Source organism: Pteropus alecto, unplaced genomic scaffold (assembly GCF_000325575.1).
Source record: "Pteropus alecto unplaced genomic scaffold, ASM32557v1 scaffold109, whole genome shotgun sequence".
Classification (NCBI taxonomy): Eukaryota; Metazoa; Chordata; class Mammalia; order Chiroptera; family Pteropodidae; genus Pteropus; species Pteropus alecto.
The window spans coordinates 7,743,550-7,761,406 of record NW_006494608.1 but is presented as its reverse complement, the minus strand read 5'-3'; the positions used below and the strand labels follow the sequence as shown (position 1 = coordinate 7,761,406).

Genomic DNA, 17,857 nt, shown 5'->3' with positions numbered 1-17,857 from the left:
ACTCTTTCATTCTTGCTCTTTCAGGACAAATACCTGATACATGTTAGGCATGCAATAAATAGAGAATGAGTGATTTCCCCCATCACTACCATTAAATTTTACCATTCCTTCAAGAAGTCAAGATTTCACATACCATCTCTATAAAACCTTTCTTGATCTTGCCAGTGGAATAATACAAACCAATGATCCTTCCTTTCCTTTCCTTGCACCACTAAAACACTTTAATTGTACCTCTTTAAAAGTAGTTAATCGACAGAGCAGAATGTTGCTAGTGCACTATTTTTATTCTGAAGATAGGGTCAGTTTTTTATCTTTCTATCTCTTGTAGCACTCAGATTGCCTTGAATAAAAGCTCAGCTTTATTCTATAATCACTGCTGGTTTTGGCACGCTGCAATATTCAAGTATGCGTAGAACCTGATAAACCTCCTCAAATAGTAAATAAATTTTGTTTTAAGAACCAGAAATAAACTTTGGCATACATTTTTCAAACTCCGCTAACTTTCAACAAAGTTAACTCTAGGACTTGAGCAGCTGCTGCCTAGATTATAACTGCCTTCTAGCTTAACTTGGTTTAAGTTAAGGAGATGGTTTAGTAAGATCAGATACGAAAGCCTAAGAAAAACCTGAACTGTCTTCCTTTTATCAAAAGGGCTTACTTGGTCATCTACAATTGAGGGTACTGGGTCCAGATGACAATTTCTAGGGCAAAGATAGGTGAGGTCATATAGAAGAGCAGGGAAAGGGAAAAAAGTTAACCAGATTTTACAATGAGTGCTCCTAGACTTAATTTAACAAATAAAATCTATCTGCATATGGCAATAAAAAAGTCCTTAACATAAAATCTATATGGCAATATAAGAGTTGAAAAAAAGCTGTTAAATCGTTTCTATCAGGATAGTTAAAAGTTTTCTACCTCTCTGATACTAATTTTTGCACAAAGTGTAATACTGAATTTGTATTACTTAGATTCATGAGGATTTACTGGAATATGTGGCTTTGTAGTTAAGCAAAATATCACCGAATTACAAATACAAGAGTGAAAAAACTTAGTAGTTTTAGAAAACAAATGTTTAGATAATAGGAGGATGAAAACAGAATTTTACCTGTGTTCTGCTGCTGGAACAGAATAGCCTGGAACAGGATCTTTTGTTCCATAGTATTTTTTAATTAAAGCAATTCCTGCTACTGTATCTGTTCCTTTGAAGTTAACCAAATGAGCAGATGCTCCTACACCAGCAGTCTGAAAAATAAACCATGAATCAAAATTAAAAAAAGAAAAAAGCCATTATTTGAAGTACAGAGCATAGCTCCCAAAGGAATTATTGTTTTGTTATTCTTAGACAGTTAACTAATTTCAGAGATAATAATTTCTATGATAAAGATCTAGTTTTTCCTAAATATTTTACGACTTTAATTCTTATCTCCTCAAAGAGAACTATTTAATATTGACGCACCCTCACTTCTCATCACCCTCTTTTCTCTTACTCTGCCTTGTGCTTCTCTGTAGCATTATATGACATTTGCTATATTATGTCTGTCTGTCCATCTGTCTTTTAGTCCATTCATCCAATATATAAAGGATAAGAACATTTGTTGAAAGCTATATTCCATGTACTTTGAAGAAAGGCTGACACATAGTAGATACTTAATACATTGACTGAATCTCTGGAATTTCAAAATGTAGCCTACATAGAAGACCAATAATTTCCCAGAAAGTTTATAATTGTAATCCCATTATTTCCCAAAACATTTATAATGGTAATATATTGAGGACCATCCACATTTTATTTATAAGGTTCCACATTTTATTTATGAGTTTCATTTCACAGTTTTTTACCTCTTGGGAAGAGACTCCTCTGTAGCCAAAATCATGCAACTTGTATTCCAGACCATCTAAGTTACCAGATGTTTCTAACAAATATTTGGCCAATATTTTCTTCTGTTCTCTAGAGTTTGTGGCCACGGTGATTGGATACCAGGACTGAACAAGAATAGTCTGTAATAATAAAATTAATCACATATATTAATACAAAAAATATTGGGTTCTTTCTGAGGAAAACCTAGCTTTCTCTGGAGATATGTCCTGGACTTCCATACTATTGAAAATACCATTTAGATATTTCAACTGTGTAACAGGATGCCTACACATGCATTCCAGATACAGTGCATAGCTCGGCTCTCAAACCAGCAACATGAAGGAAAAACATACCAGGTCCTTACCAGTAAAAAATATCAAATAACTTAATTTCTATCCAAAGCTCCAAAGAAGCAAATAACATTTAGAAAGACAATCTATGAAGAAGGACCAACTTTTAAAAAGATTTTCAATCTGTCATGGACCAACAGTTTTATAAAATACACTCACACTTGGATGGTGAGGCAATTACCATAAAGTCTTCTAAATGCTTATCCTTGATTTCTGTATTTAATGTGAATCTACATCAAACAGTTCATGGACCAGCAGTGGTCCATGGACTACACCTTGAATAGTATAGGTCTAAAGTTATTCATTTACTCTTCTAGATAGTCTTTGATCTAATTTTTCTTTGGAGCTAATATGACTATTGGTAGGTTATATACTTGAGATACTTTTGCTTAGCACTAGAGAATTTTATTCACTGAGTTATGCTTTAAGTCCTTGACTTTTATCAAACATCATTATAAGAAGGCCACACAAAACATTTCTGCGTATGTTGTAAAATTGCGAGGCCACTGTCTATTTTATAACTTAGTACCTATAAGTTCCCAAATGAGGAAATGGAAGAACTGCTAGGTTCCCACTTTCTGATCAAACTGTCCTTCTGTTTCCTTTTTTCCCCCTTGGCTGCCAGGAAACTCCAAAGTTAGGTCTGATGTTTAATAATGGCAACCATGTTAATTATTATGGCTTGGGAATGCATTCCTTCTTCAAAGATCATAATTTTCTATTTTTATTTTATAAACCAGATAGGCTGTTATTAGAAGCAACCTCAAATTTGTTTTAGAGGGAGCTACTAAGATGACAATAGTGTCTGAGCTCAATCGAAAAGGTATTTAATATTTTAAATTTATAAAATGAGCTTATACTGAATACTAGTGTTCAATAAATAAAATAAGTAAAAACAGAGAGACTATTTAACTTTGGACTTCCCAACTCGGTCACCAAAGAAAATGAAAACTGTAGCACTAGATTCCTATGACTGATTAAATATGGCCCCAAATCTTTGCAGCTCCTCTCATCAAGAGAGTGTTTCTTCATTCCTTGATTCTGGGCTGTCCTTATGATTTGCTTTTAACCAATAGAAGGTGGCAGAGACCGTATTGTATGACTTTCGGACTTCTGTTTCAAGAGATTTTGCAGTTTCTATTCGTGTTCTCCTAAAACCTTGAGACTACCATGTTGTGAAGGATCCTAAGTTATAAAGTGAGGCCCCAGACACAGGAGTAAGGCCATTTTAGTATGTCCTGTCCTAGCTGAACCCTCAGCTGAATGCAGATGCCAAGGTCTAAGCAAGACCAGAAGAGAATCAGCCAGTCAAACACAGAATCATGAGAAATACTAGTTGTTTTATTTTAGGGTAGTTTGTTATATAACAATAGAAATCTGATGCAACTCCTAACTTAAACTCTATAACCAATCACCTCTAATCTCTCAACATTCTGCTTCTGAACTTACTCTATTGCTCAATGCCTCCATTGCTCAATGCCCATGATTATCCTACCTCTAAATCTTTAGCTTCTCTGACTTACTCTTCATATCATCACTAGTTATCATTTCAAGTGAGAATTTTGTTCAGGTTGTGTCATTCTTTAAAATCCTTTAATGACTATCTACTGTCCATAGAGAAAAAAGCCAATTCATATAGAAATTTGCTTTGTTTATCCTCTAAAGGTTTATCTCCTACTATATTTTCCACTTTTATGCTGCAGTCCCCTTTGGGCATTTGCTATTCTAAGAATACTGTGCCATTTCCTCAGCTCTTCCTTTCCTTATTAAAGTTTATTTGTTTTTTCCATTTTATGTTTCCTTAGACAGAGTCACCTATTTTTCTGCTAATTCAGCATTCTTACTTATGTTAGTAGTTAGTTAAGAATGAATTGCTCCTTCTCCAAAGGTCCTTAAATAAAACATATCTTATTCTAATTTCTGTGCCCAGCATTTTTTGTATATAGCTGGTACTCAATCAATGTTCATTTGCTGAATTAATTTCAATCAACGCTAACATTTTAATTTAACTTAGATTGATATTATCTAGGAGTATGAGGTAGATAAAACATAATGTGAACAACTCTAGTTGAGTTATAAAGGTAGAAGATTGACCTTACCCCTCGAAAAATGCCAGGGAAGGAGAGAAATAACTATCAGACACAGTGATCCTTCACATCACCATTTCCTTTCCATAGTCCAACAAAATCAGCTTAAATTATACTCTTAATAAAATCAGTCCCCTTTAAAAAAGATCACTGTAGGTGTAAGCAAGGGAAAAAAAAGGCAAGTTAGTTTGGGTTAATCCAAGGTCTAATAAAGTAGGCCTTGTTGGAAACTTCCAAAACAGCAATTTGCTCATATAAATCAAGATTAAATTTTTAGCTGAAAACTAAAACTAGAGTAAATGAATCTGCAAATTTCATTTAAGATGTATTTATAATAACGTTACTGTGCAGGATAAAGAATTTTATGGTGTGGTACAGTAGTAAGGGGACTGGCCTACCCTGTTAACTAGTCCGTTCACCTCTTAGGGCTCAATTTCCTCATCTGTGAAATGAGGACATTTGATTAATGTAATAGTGTTTAAAGTCATCTTTTCTAACAGCATAAAGTTTTGTTGTTGTTGTTGTTTTTGTTGGAAGAGATGGCTAACTTTAGCCCAATATGCTCATTCCTTAGTCCTGCATAAGTCTGAGACACCTCTGTAGAACCTTTAGGCTCTCTTAAATATGTCTTAAAATCTGATTTGAGGACTAAAATTTATTCTAGCACTACTATTGAAATTGATAAAGCTATTCAATAATTTTAGTGGGTTTTAAAATTCAGTATATGGTGAATAACAATAAAAAATGTTATTAGTAACTTTGAACATACACTGGGAGATAGAATTGGAAGGAGCACTATTTAGTACTATTATTTAAAATGTTTTAAATCAAGGATGGCCTGAAAAACATCTTCAAGTTTGTAAATAACAAGTTTATTGGATTTGGTAACAGATTTCATATACAAGGTGGTAAGCTTGGATTGGGGATGAGTAAGAGTAGGACAAATCTCCTATAACCCCACATAAAATCCCACAAAAGATACAAAGTTACTATGAAGATGTCTCTTCTGGAAACCCAGCATTGAGAGCAAATACAGTGTCTTATAAAACATGGATCTATTAGAAACTATGATAAGGAATTGTGTCAGACCATTAATTTTTGTGCCAAGGTAAAAATGCCTGAAATTATTTAAAATAATATATCTTAGAATAGAAGGTAAACCTGATATAAGTTGTTTCAGGTTATAAGCAAATAAAAACAAGGAACTATGTACTTTTTCTTTTCTTCAAAATCTAACAGTCTCATACTGGATTTCATGTTTAATAATTTTTAAATTAAAAATGATATTTGTATATTTGCTAACATACCACTGCTCTAATATCTCTATATAAAATTTTGTACTTTATGGTTTTTTAGTGAAATAAACCAAAATAATAATTTTTAAAACGGATATTTTTAAAGGCTTGTGTTTTTTTACTTTCTGAAGAAGACAAAAACTATTTATTACGTACATAAAGCAAGATAGACTGGGAATGAGTTCTCTATGTCCATAAATATTTGCTTAATGGAAGTTCAATTAGACATGAGGGAAGAGCACTTATTGATTAAATTCTTAACTAAAAAGAAAAAAGCAAAAAAAGATTATCCATAGATGATAATTTTCACAATAAGATTTATGTATTTAGGGTCTTCTGTCATTGAAAGTAAAAAGATAGACTAGATGATGTGGTTAAGAACTCATTTACTGTTGTGTTTTCATAATACCATCTCCTCGAAATCAAATATTTGCCAGTACAAACACTATAACAATTGTGAAAAACTAATAAGATATATTTTCTCTTACTTTGAGTTCACAGTTAATTCAAAGTTTTAAAACATAGCAATCAACTTTTTTAGTTAATTGTACATTTTTTTTCGGAGACTATTAGCTTATTATTAGTTGGTGGCCCATTAAGAGTCTAATAAGAAAGTTTTAAATTTCTTGTCAACTTAGCAAAAATGAATTTCAAACATATTCTTGGACCTCTTACTTTTTCTAAATTTTGTTCAGTCTTTACAAATGAACCTCAAATGTATTATTTTACAATATAACAAAAAAGTTTAATGAATAAACTAATAAGATAAAGAGTCAATTCTAAACATCTCTCAAACTGAAAGTTGGTATTTCTGTGGTCACTTTCTAAAATATTTCCTCTTATAGATAAAAGCTAAATTAAGCTGTTGAAGGGCTAAGTAGATTATTAATATCAAAACTATGAGCATATGAAAACATAACTGCTTAAGTATAGATGCAAGGAAAAACAAAAAGGCTTTAACATAAACTCAGATTCTATAATGTAGCTTCCTTTTGTGCTTAGGAATTAAAATAATAAGCAAATCTTGAATGTATTTAGATGAGAAACATCAGGTGGTACAGCGTAGGTCCTTAGTTGATAAGAATGAAGAAATCAGCTATTAAAAATTTGAACAAAATTCCTTTAGTCTAACTGGAATAGAATGGCCATAAAATGAAATGTTTTAAGTTACTAAAAATGTACCTGTGGTGTTTTTCTAATTTTTTCTCTACAATAATATATAGTAAGGATTGCAACAAATAAAAAAGACGCCAACTGACCTTTAACAGTAATAACTAATAATTTGATTTAAATAAAATCTCAGAACATGAGATTTCACTGAAAGAAACCTTTAAGATTATTTAGTACAACTGTTATTTTATAGATGAGGAAATTGAGGACTGGAAAGGTTTATTAAATTGTAGGAGATTACGTAGCTTTATTAGTAATTAAATTAGCAATTTTTAAACTAGAATCCCAGTTGAATGTTTTTTATATCTTCAATTAATGTTAAATCAGAATTAAAAACAAAACAATTTACCTCAATCCAATTTGTAAGCCAGTAACACTCTGGATCTGTGTTTTCCACTGTGAAGAGAACATTTCCTCTGGGAATGACAGAGCCCTCAGGAACAGCTTTTACCTCTATTGGAAGATGCCCATCATATTTCTGGTAAGAGACAATAATGAATTTATTTATTTAAAAGATGATATGCAGTTACCTGTTTTAATAAGGTTCTTTATAGTTTATAGAAGCCAATCTTATTGTGTTAGAAACTGCAATTGCAGATGTTAATCATCTAGTCAGAATATCCTTAAGCTCCTGAAATAAAATTAGCTAACGGCTTAGGCACTGTTATTAATTTTTAAATTTTATGTTGTCAGAGTGCTTCTACTATGAACATTTATCACTATAAGATAGAGATAATTTCAAGTGCATCAAAAAAGGTTGTTCCCCCCCACTCTTTCAAAAAATAAGAGTTTATTCCAACATATTCCAAAAACACAATCTTTCTTTTAAGTAGGTCATTTTCATAAAAGGCTAAAGAGTGAAAGATAAAACAAGAGACTACTATTAAAGAACAAAACGCACAACAAACAAAAGAGAAAAGAATGATAGATCCCTGCTATTAGAAGAAACTTAAATAGTTTTCTCTTTATTCTGGTAGTAGACCTGAAACCATTTTGGTAGTAGACAGATTGAATCATTAAAGTATACTTTCTAGAGCTTTGCCATTCAATATCCAAGCACAACAATTCTCTTAGGCTGAGAATATATTTGCTACATTGTAAGCTACTAGATGTTTAATTACACCTTTCCTCTTTTAAAGCTAAAAGGTGTGGCTAACTTTTGGCTAGGAAGGCAAGTTGTTTCGGAAATCCTCGGTTTATTTATATAATTTGGGACAAAGTAACTAGGTAAAAGAACAATGTGTTTAATGAGAAGAACTGAAGGCCTCATGATATAACAGAAAAAATACTGCCTTAGGGACTTAAAAGTAGGTAGGAGACCTTGGACGAGTCATTTAACATCTCAAGGTCTCAGACCCTATGCTTGTAAAATGGGGTTAGACAAGAGTTATCTCTAGAGAACCTGTGAATCCCTAAGATTCTCTGAACATAAAATCAAAAGATTTATCACCCTGGCCACTGAAAATTATATTAATAAGCATAGCACCTAACTTATCTATTACTATTATTCTCATAGCAACCAAATGAGATAAGTGCAGGAGTTATACTCAACATATTTTACTAACCTTACTATGGAAAAACTACAGCATGAGAGTGCTTACCTGACTTCTTCAAAGACCCATAAGCACCAAATAGTAAAACTCAATGTTACAATATAGGCATGAAAGTTAAGGTATTTCTAATTATTTTATGTTTAATAGTCTACAATGGAAAAGATACTCATTCTTAGATGTAAATTAATTAACTAACACTTAACACTGCAAGATGCCAATAGATCCCATTCCCAATCTATCTTTGTAATAAAGAAAACCACTAGAGGACATTCAACCCTTATAACTTAATTACTACGTCTTTGGATGCCCAAAAATGTAAGCAGTAGATCCAAACATGCTAGATATGAATATTACGGTGCAACAAAGAATAAAAATCAACTTCATGGATCTGCACCAAACCATTTTAACTACTGAATAAGGGAAATTTCCTACAACTATTGTGTGTGCGTGTGTGTAGTGATAGACTCACAATATCTATTTTCTTAGATAATCTATAGTAAAAAAAATAGACCTAAATTTTGAAATTGCCAAATAAACATGCCCCTTTTTAATTAGTGTATTTTCAAAGAAAGGACTAAATCACCTTTCTTAAATTACAATTTATTATAACAAATTACTTAGAACTGCTTTAGATTCTAGATACTAATGATCTGCCACGCCCCCCCCAAATGTAAATGTTATCCTTATCTTTACACTAGAATGTCAAAAACAGTTATATTTGGGTCACAGACAGAAAAGAGCTGTAATTATACATCTCGCCTTCTATTCAAATTCTTCTGCAAGAAATTTTGAACTAAAAGCAAACCCGAAATAATGGATCAAAACATGAAACCATTATTTACCTCAAGAATGTAGTTCCATCCCTTTTCATTAAAGACATCATCTTGGAAATGCTCTTTGTACACCTCTTTGGCTTCCTGGATCTTCTCTTTGGTCACTACTTTACCTAAAAGGATAAACATCTGTTTACATTTCAAAAAGCATTCTGTGAATTGCTGAGTTGTTACAGGATTAATATCTCTAGCTATTTCACCCAATCTCTGGATAAAAAATAAGAAGTGAGAGGTAAATAACTCACTCAGAATCAAAAGCAGAGCCAGAAAAGAAATTTGCACTTTTAATCATCACTCTAAGCATGTTAATTTCTTATTTGAAAAGTAAATGTGTAGAAATTATTACATGTATATTTTTTTAAAAAATCACAATAATAAATTAATTTCTAAGAAGACATTTTTTCTATCGCTATTAATTTCTATACTTTTCAAATTTGAGAGAGTAAGCCTTTGATACAGATGATTTTCCAGGTGAATCTTCTCACTCACTCTATTTATAAAGGATGCCTTAGGGCTGAAAATCCAATAATTTCCACAATGACTACATTTTGTCCCCCAAATATACTTTTAGTAAACTTTCTTCATCTGTAAAATGAGGATAACAATAGTAGAGTACCTGCTTATAGAATGGTTGTGAGGACTAAATGAGTTAAGACATATGAAGCACTTAAATTAATGCTGGCTTATAACAGGCAGTCAACATATTTTAGCTAAAATTAATAATAACTAATATGAAGTCTTTTATCTGTAGGACTTAAGTGTGACTAGGAAACTCATTCAAAATATCTTGGGTAGTCTTGCTTCAAAGAAGTACTTTTGATATCCAAGTAGGTTTTCAATAGTATAACATATCCAAACTATCTGATCGTAAAACTGCCAAGATTATGGTGATTAGCTGTATTAAATTCTGATGATTCTTATTTGAAAAGGTTAGAGATAAAATTTCCCCCAATATAGAGAACTCTGTTCTCTAATTTGCTTTCAATTAAGAAAGCAAAGAAACTTACTCTGGGGAATTTTCTGCTTTAATATGCTTTACCACGCATTTGAGACTAAGTTCATAGTTATAGATAGTTTTGAAAAAAGGCCTTAAGGTAAAACTGACTAGCATAAAATATTTTAATTATAATTGCTACCATAATTCAAAACGAGTTCCCAGGTTAATAACAAATTCTTTATTTTGAATTAAATGACTGAAGTCTATTAACAAACCATATTAGCCACAAATATTAGTGACTTTTCTAAACTTATTCTCGAACTTATTAGTTTTAGAATTTTTTTCTCATATTTAGAACAGCAAGCACATACTTCAAATTATAAGATTTAATGCATTTGAATTAGGAGATTTTTAAAAAATTCCAAAAGAACTTCTAAAGTCATTAAAGTAATTAAATATCAAAATTAAACCATTCAGAAAGTTCCTTCAAATAACAGAATATAACAATTTAAAAGCAGTGTTTTAAATATCCGGGACAAATAATACCTTTTAAGTACTTATTAAGAATGTACTGCAGCCCATAAAATACCGTTTCCTCATATTTCACCTTCTTTATTTTGGAGTTTTCTGTCTTCTTTTCACGGCATTCAAAGTAAGAATAAACTTTGCTTGTGTTGGGTGGGTATTGTTTATAGTGAGTAACCTATATAAAAAAGAGATATTTGAGTTAGAAAACACAAGAATAGGCTATGAATCACAACAGAAAGGGTTGGAAATTATTGAAAGCCAGAGAAACTATACTTATTTGCAATTGATTAGCTTCTTTTCTTGGCTATGAAAAATAAAAAATAAGTATATTTATTAAGATACTTTAAAGAGTTCAGTATCTTAAACTCAAAACCACAGGAGAGCATTAAATTTTAGAAAAGAGCAGACTGAACTTAAGAAGTGCAAGGCTTCTAAGCCATATACCTGGAACAAAAGTACAAAGACAGATATCTCACTTGATCTGGGGGAAGAGTCTTCATTGGGGAAAAAGAGATGCAACTAGCTGCCTGGTGGGCACACACACAATATAAAAGAATGAACTGAAAGAAGAATTTGGTACTGTTACTATCTAAATGTGGTATGTTTGTTAAGTCAATAGTAGTGATTTCCCATGGCTCTACTTCTTCGTCTGTATAATGAGGTAGTGAGAATGATGTCTTCCAGTCTTCATAGTGACACTGAAAACCTGAATGAATGCATAAGCAGCAGCAGCAAAAAATTTAAAAAAAAATCTTGTTTTGTAATCTTTCTTTTGCTCAAATGACCTCTGAGTTGGTAAATAAATACAATGCAACATCAAATCCTTATATATTTAAAAATATGAAGAGGTATTATCACATATTTCCATGAATTTGGGTAAGAGTTACTGTTCAAAATTTATGCTTTTGTTTTAAGAAAAAGTGTTCATTAAAATTTGAATTTTATTATATCTTAATGTGGTTAAAAAAGTAACTTGAAGAATAATGTGTATTTGCCCAACTGAAAGAGTAGGAATAATAATGCCCTTAAGCTTAAAAGTACTGGGTGGTGAATAAGGGTAACGGTGCAATACATCTTTGCAGATCAAGTTTCATGGATGACCACTGCAAACATAAACCATTTTTCCTGTTTAGCGCTGATCTGAAGTTTGGGAAAACCAACATTTTCCTTGTTTGGCTGCATAATTTTAATCCTAGTAAAACTTGGTTTTAACTTAAAGCACAAAGATTCTAAGATGAATATACCCTGTAGAGAGAGCAAACGCTCGCAAATATTCAAAATAATTTAGTTGCCTCTCTAATAGAAGCAACTTTGCAACTCTATAAAAATAGCACCCTCATGTTGCCTACAAGCAATGCTGGGGGTGAATCTTAATATTAATACGTGGTCTCACTGCTAAGTCAGGCAACAGATTAGAACTTTCTGTTGTACCAGAGCCTCATCAAAATTTAGTAATATATGCTTATGTCTTTTTGGTTAGAACCCAGGGACTGATACCATTGTAAGTTTAAGAAGATTTAAGAAGTAGATATATAAAATAACTAATACAAAATCCAGAGCAATTAAATCAGGCAATTCACTACAATGCAAATATATAGACATAAATCTATATCTAAATGATACCCCAGTAATAAATGATTACAATTTCAACTATTTAAGAAACTAATTATAAAGATACTGCCACCTAATACATAGCGACACTGAAAACCTGAATGAATACAGTTCCAGTTCTGGACAATAATTAAATGTGTTTATAATTTTGAAGCTTTACTTTAGCTATGTTCTTCAATAATGGTACTTGAAACCTGTGCATAAATATTCAGAATACCACCTCTGAAAATAAATGCTATTAAAAACACAAAATTGTCTAGGCTGCTAAATTAGAAATAAAGTATGATTTCTAAAATCTTCTTTGAAGAAACTTAAGGGAACTGTTTTAGAATTTAGCTAAAGCATCTAAGTTGTCTAGGCAAACTCTCCAGCAATTAACCATGAAACATAATTTACTATTAATCATCTACTAACACCCAATAGTTTTACAAAACAATAATAGTATGTTCAGATATTTATATTGGTGTATAACATTGTTTTAAGGGAAAACTTTAAATGGAGCTTAGTAAATACTATTCTAAAAATACAGCCAACAGATGTTTTATAGTAATTTTAGTTTTGCTAAGTTTTCTATTTCTCTTCATTTTACTTTCTGCTAAACTGTTCGCTCTGAACCCCTTGGAACCTTAACCAGAAATTGAGAAGATATAGTAGAAACTGAAATCAATAAATTATTATTTTATAAATAGTTCATTCATTCACAAATATACACTCTGTACCCACTATGTATCAGGCACTGTTTCAGATTCTGAGGACTTGGAAGTAAATAGACTGAAGTGGTTTCTATTTTCATGGAACTAATGAGAGCTGAAAGATCAGAGAATACACAAATGAGCAAGACCTAAACAACGAAGAGATAGGAGATGACGTAAGGGATAGAACAGAATAAAGGTCAGAGTGGTGAGTGCTTAGAGAATGGGGAGGAGGAGGTACATGGTACAAGTCAGAGAGAAATGCAGAGACAAGATCATGTAAGGCTTACAGGTTACAACAAGGAGCTTGAATTTTATATCGAGTGCAGTGGGAAGCCATTAGTATGTTTTAAGCTGGAGGGACTATGATCTGATTCACATTTAAAAGGATCAGCATGGTGGTAAAGTAGAGAATGGATTACAGGGTGACCAGAGTGGATGCAGGAACATATGGTAGGAGGCTACAGCCAAAGACTAGGTTAGGTGAGACAACTGGCTCAATATCTTTGGAGGTAAAAGAGAATTAGGGTGATGAGATCTGGAGAATAAGGAGGGGGAAGAATTAAGTTTGTCTCCTAGATTTTTGGCTTGAGCACCTGGGTGAATAAAGATGCCATTTACAGTGATGGGGAAGGCCTTGGAAGGAATGAATAAGGAAATTAAGAGCTCAAATATGTTAGGTAATACTAACAAAAAGTTTCATAGTATTCAAAATTACAGAGCACTATAAAAAGGGAGCTCTTAAATCATGATTTTTTTTTAACCACTGCTTTGGTTTCTATCACTGTAGAAAATGGTTCTACAATAAATTTAAAATTATTTACAAGATTTTTCATACTATCTTCAGCAAACCTTAACCCTAGAAATGTTTCCTAAACTGGCATGGCCTTCCTGCAGCTAACAGAGCACTGCCAGTACATAAATAAATGAGTGGTAAAGAACATGGGCACACAAGAAAATGTAGCTCTTTTGGTAAAACTTAATTTCAGTTATGTGATTAATTTACTTCATGAAAAGAGAAGCCTTTAAAAATTGGAATCCCAAGGCTAAATATCCTCGTCCCAAGTATGACATTTAAAGTATGAGAAATATTTGTTGTACAAAATCTTTCTGTGAGAGCAGTCTAATTTTCTCCTGAGCTTCTCTAGATTTCCCATAAGGCTGAACAGATCTTACCAAGAGCTTTCCTCTCACAATGGGATCACATGACCAAAGGCAATTACTACTACCCCACTTTTTCAGTTATAATTTTATTTTTAACTGCTAAGAAATAATCACAAGTCAACATTTTAACAACATCATGTGCATAAAAGAGCACATGGGATAACATAACCAAGGTCACAGAGTAAGTTATGTTATCTACATATCTAAGGGCACTCTAAAGAGGATCCACTCAGCCTTACCCTGGCTAAGACTTTCTGCCTCTTCAAAGCCAATATGTTAGAAACAGCAAAAAATAAAACGAAAATCTTTCTTCTTTTCAATATTATTTAAGACTTCTCAAGCCCTGGAAATACTTCTATTTCTCCAGAAAATAATACATTGCTATTTGGCTTTAAAGCAATAACAATGTAAAGAACAGGCTTAAGGATTTTTGGATATTATTTTAGAGAAGGGGAGAAATTGTAAAGCCATCAATAATCATTACATTGCCTCTTCCCTTAAACCTCCTGACACAGAGTTCCTGGCAACTTGTATCTTTCCCTGACACTTCAAAAAGAGATTTCATCATCTGACGAAGAAGACATCAGCTTCTGCTATTTAATGTTTTGCAATATTACTGACCTAAATTAATTTTCCTATGAAGTATATTTATGATTTAAATATAGGATTTTATTTCTGTTGCCTAAATTTTTCCTATAACTCAAAATAAAACTTACTGGAAAAATTACATCATAAGAATGCATAAATAGTCTCTGACATACAAACTACAGCAGTACTTCACTCCTCACAAGGCTCAGGCTGCGCACTGTGACAATATTTAAGTGTCCATTTAGAAGCAGTGAAAGGGAAGCAACTATGACAAATAGTAACAGCTAAGAGGCAGACACTGGGTAGCCCAAGTCCCAGGCAGGACTAACTCCGCCATAAGAGGATTCTCATATTTCCTCAACTCTTTTCCTTCAAAAAGCCAAAGCTTTTAAGATTTGTTATTCTGCCACTGACAAGGAAGCAAAATCTTTTTTAAAAAAGTTGTCTTGGGTGCCTAATCACCATAAATTATACAGCCTTTCATAAATTCTCTAAAATCAACTTTCACCCATTTGGATTGTAAGAGACATCTCTTGTCTTCTAGAATACTTAATAGGTCTACCATATTTATTAAATGAATGATAAAGTGCAAAGTTTTAGATAACTAGTTTACAAATTACCTTTTGAGAAGCAACCCACACTGGACAGCATAGTTCCCAACTAATATTTGATGTGGTTTAAAGTGTAAATTGCTTAGAGATTACTTTTGTGCACTATATATTTTTTTCAACTACAGCTCAATTGGCGTTTTATTTTAATCTGCTAATAGGTAAAATGTTCAGAAATGTTAAAACAATTCTCTGCTGTAGTTTGTTACATTTTCTACATAGGAGCAAGAGAAAGGAAGAATGGAATAGAAAAGCATCTTTTAATGATCTAGTTATTTGGATATTGACCAATGGCTATCACACAGGTAAGTGAAAAAAAAATATCCTGCCTCCTTTACAAAAAATTCCAAATGCTTTTCAAGCACTTCAATGGCTCAGGCCAGTCCAAATGCACCTTTCCCTAGCCGGATTAGCAAAACATAAATACAATCCAGTAATAATTTTGCTTTAAGCCATTTTGAAAATGACAGAAGATTATTAACATTTAAGTGTCTTTTTTATTTGTACCAAGAACACGGGATGAAAATGGAACACCCACACTTACTTGTTGTCCTAGCTCCTTATTATGTATCATAAGGAATGATTACAGAAATGGATATATATTTTAAATGCTCCTCCTTTGGTCCAAATTGTCCTAAACCCTTTCGAGAGGATACAAGTAAAAACAAAACACTCATGTTGTCATGGACTCGGACACTGTCCCACCTTGCAAAAAATCTTTTTGTAGTCCTTAGACAACCAAAGATCCTTCCCACAGTTTTAGAAAGAAATCAACAATATGCTGTTCTCTTCCATTTAAAGCCACTAGGTTCTTTAATTGGTCCATTGTTTGTAAGTGCTGATAAGAATATGTAATATACTCATGAAATTTCCAAATAAAAGTTTCATTACTTGTAACCTCAAGATTATAATTTCTGTCTCTTCTTCACCCAAGAATAGAAAAAGGCAAAAATGGAATACGGCCTATAAGGACCACTAAAAATATAAGGAAAATGAAACTTAAAGACTAAAAATGTAAGTGTGGAATACACAATTTATTTTACTGTACAGCTGTAAACCATTGGTATAAAGGCATATCAACCTGAATGAATCCTCATGAAGGGATTTTTTTGGGGGAAAAAAGTTTCATATTAGAAAGGGGATAAACATACAAGTATGACTTGAAAAGGGATAGGAATAAACGTTAAACAGATGGGAATTCTAATGGAGCAGTTAAGTATGCCCTACTAGATTAGAAAATTTTAAAGTAACTCACTTTCCTAATTAAAGCATACCAGGAAATTAACGTTGAAGCAATTTTACATTCCTTATGTATAATGGCTAGAGGAATTATAAACCAAAAGAACTTTATTTTTAAAAGTTAGACCAAACAACATCCATCTACATTTCCCGTTTCAATTAAATCATGTTGCTACTTGAAAAAATTTTGAAAGTTAAAGATTTAGTTAAAAAAATTTAGTTAAGAAAAAACTATGAATGAAACCACTCTAAAATCACTATTAAAGATACTCAAAACACTATGATTGAACTAAGAGAACACAGAGGAAGTTTCTGGGACATGTAAATCATATCTGATAATACCATAATCTGGCAATAGTGTATATTTCTACTTTAAATTTCCATTTAAGAGACCACTCGTTAGTGAAACTTGGTTCTACTTTAAATAATAATCCATCTAAATTATTCTAATTGGGAAGAAATGGACAAAACAAGTAAAACAAGACTCTCCAAGATACTTGTAATATTTAAGAAAAAGAAAAAAAATCACAGCACAAAACAAAAACATGAGAACAATGTTTTACCACTGTATTCCAAACCATCATGTTGCTTAAGTAAAAACTAAAATTTATTTCGCACAAGGATTTCTGGTTCACATTTCATCTTTTAAGTGTCCTGGTTTACCAAGCTTAGCAAAGTAAATCATATAATTCAGTCATATAATTTGAAAACTAGAGGAAAGAACTATCACATTTTTTTCTCATCATTCTTTCCTAATGGGTGTTTCAAATAAAATAGGGCAGATATACATGCAAGTGTCCAATGTGCATATAAACACAATGTTGTGCCATTTCTCTCTTCTATAAGTTCTCCAAGGTTAAAACTATAGTTCATTTAACTCGAGTTTCACTTTCCTTTTCATAGAAATCCTGTAGTGGCCCTAATGGAATAAGGGCAGATTAGCCTTTGCAACACGGAGCATAAGTGACCACTAGGAGCAAAGCAGTTTGAAACGGAGCCCAGTGGAGTGGTACCGGGGAATCCAGCACCGCTACCGGGGACAGATAAGTGTTCTCCGTACCCGGGCCACAGGCAGAGGACCGTGGCTGGCTAATCCGGCACCCCTACCAGGACCTCGCCCACACCTTCCTAGAGAAGAGACGTTATCTTCCCAGCAAGAGCTGAGCGCACCCGACTCAGCTCCGTGAAGGAAAACCCCATTTCTCAAACCCTGCGCCCTCTCTCCAGCGCCGAGCCCCAGGGGTAGTTGTTACCTAACTGACCCGCTCCTCGGCCGACTCCTCGCCCGGGCCAGTCCAGCCCGGCCGGGGGCCAAAAGGGCGCGCTCCCGGGGAAGGCGTGCGT

At 32.9% G+C, this 17,857-nt stretch overlaps 1 protein-coding gene across 1 annotated transcript in view; it reads right to left on the bottom strand.

Annotated features, from left to right (window-relative positions):
* Positions 1–17,857, bottom strand: part of NAMPT (nicotinamide phosphoribosyltransferase) — a 33,222-nt gene that overhangs the window by 14,851 nt on the left and 514 nt on the right. The window contains exons 2-6 of the mRNA XM_006925370.3: positions 10,630–10,786; positions 9,156–9,259; positions 7,110–7,238; positions 1,840–1,998; positions 1,106–1,242 (exon numbers count right to left, since the gene is read on the bottom strand). Of these exons, the coding sequence (XP_006925432.1) occupies positions 1,106–1,242; positions 1,840–1,998; positions 7,110–7,238; positions 9,156–9,259; positions 10,630–10,786 (686 nt within the window). The remainder of the gene's footprint in view (positions 1–1,105; positions 1,243–1,839; positions 1,999–7,109; positions 7,239–9,155; positions 9,260–10,629; positions 10,787–17,857) is intronic.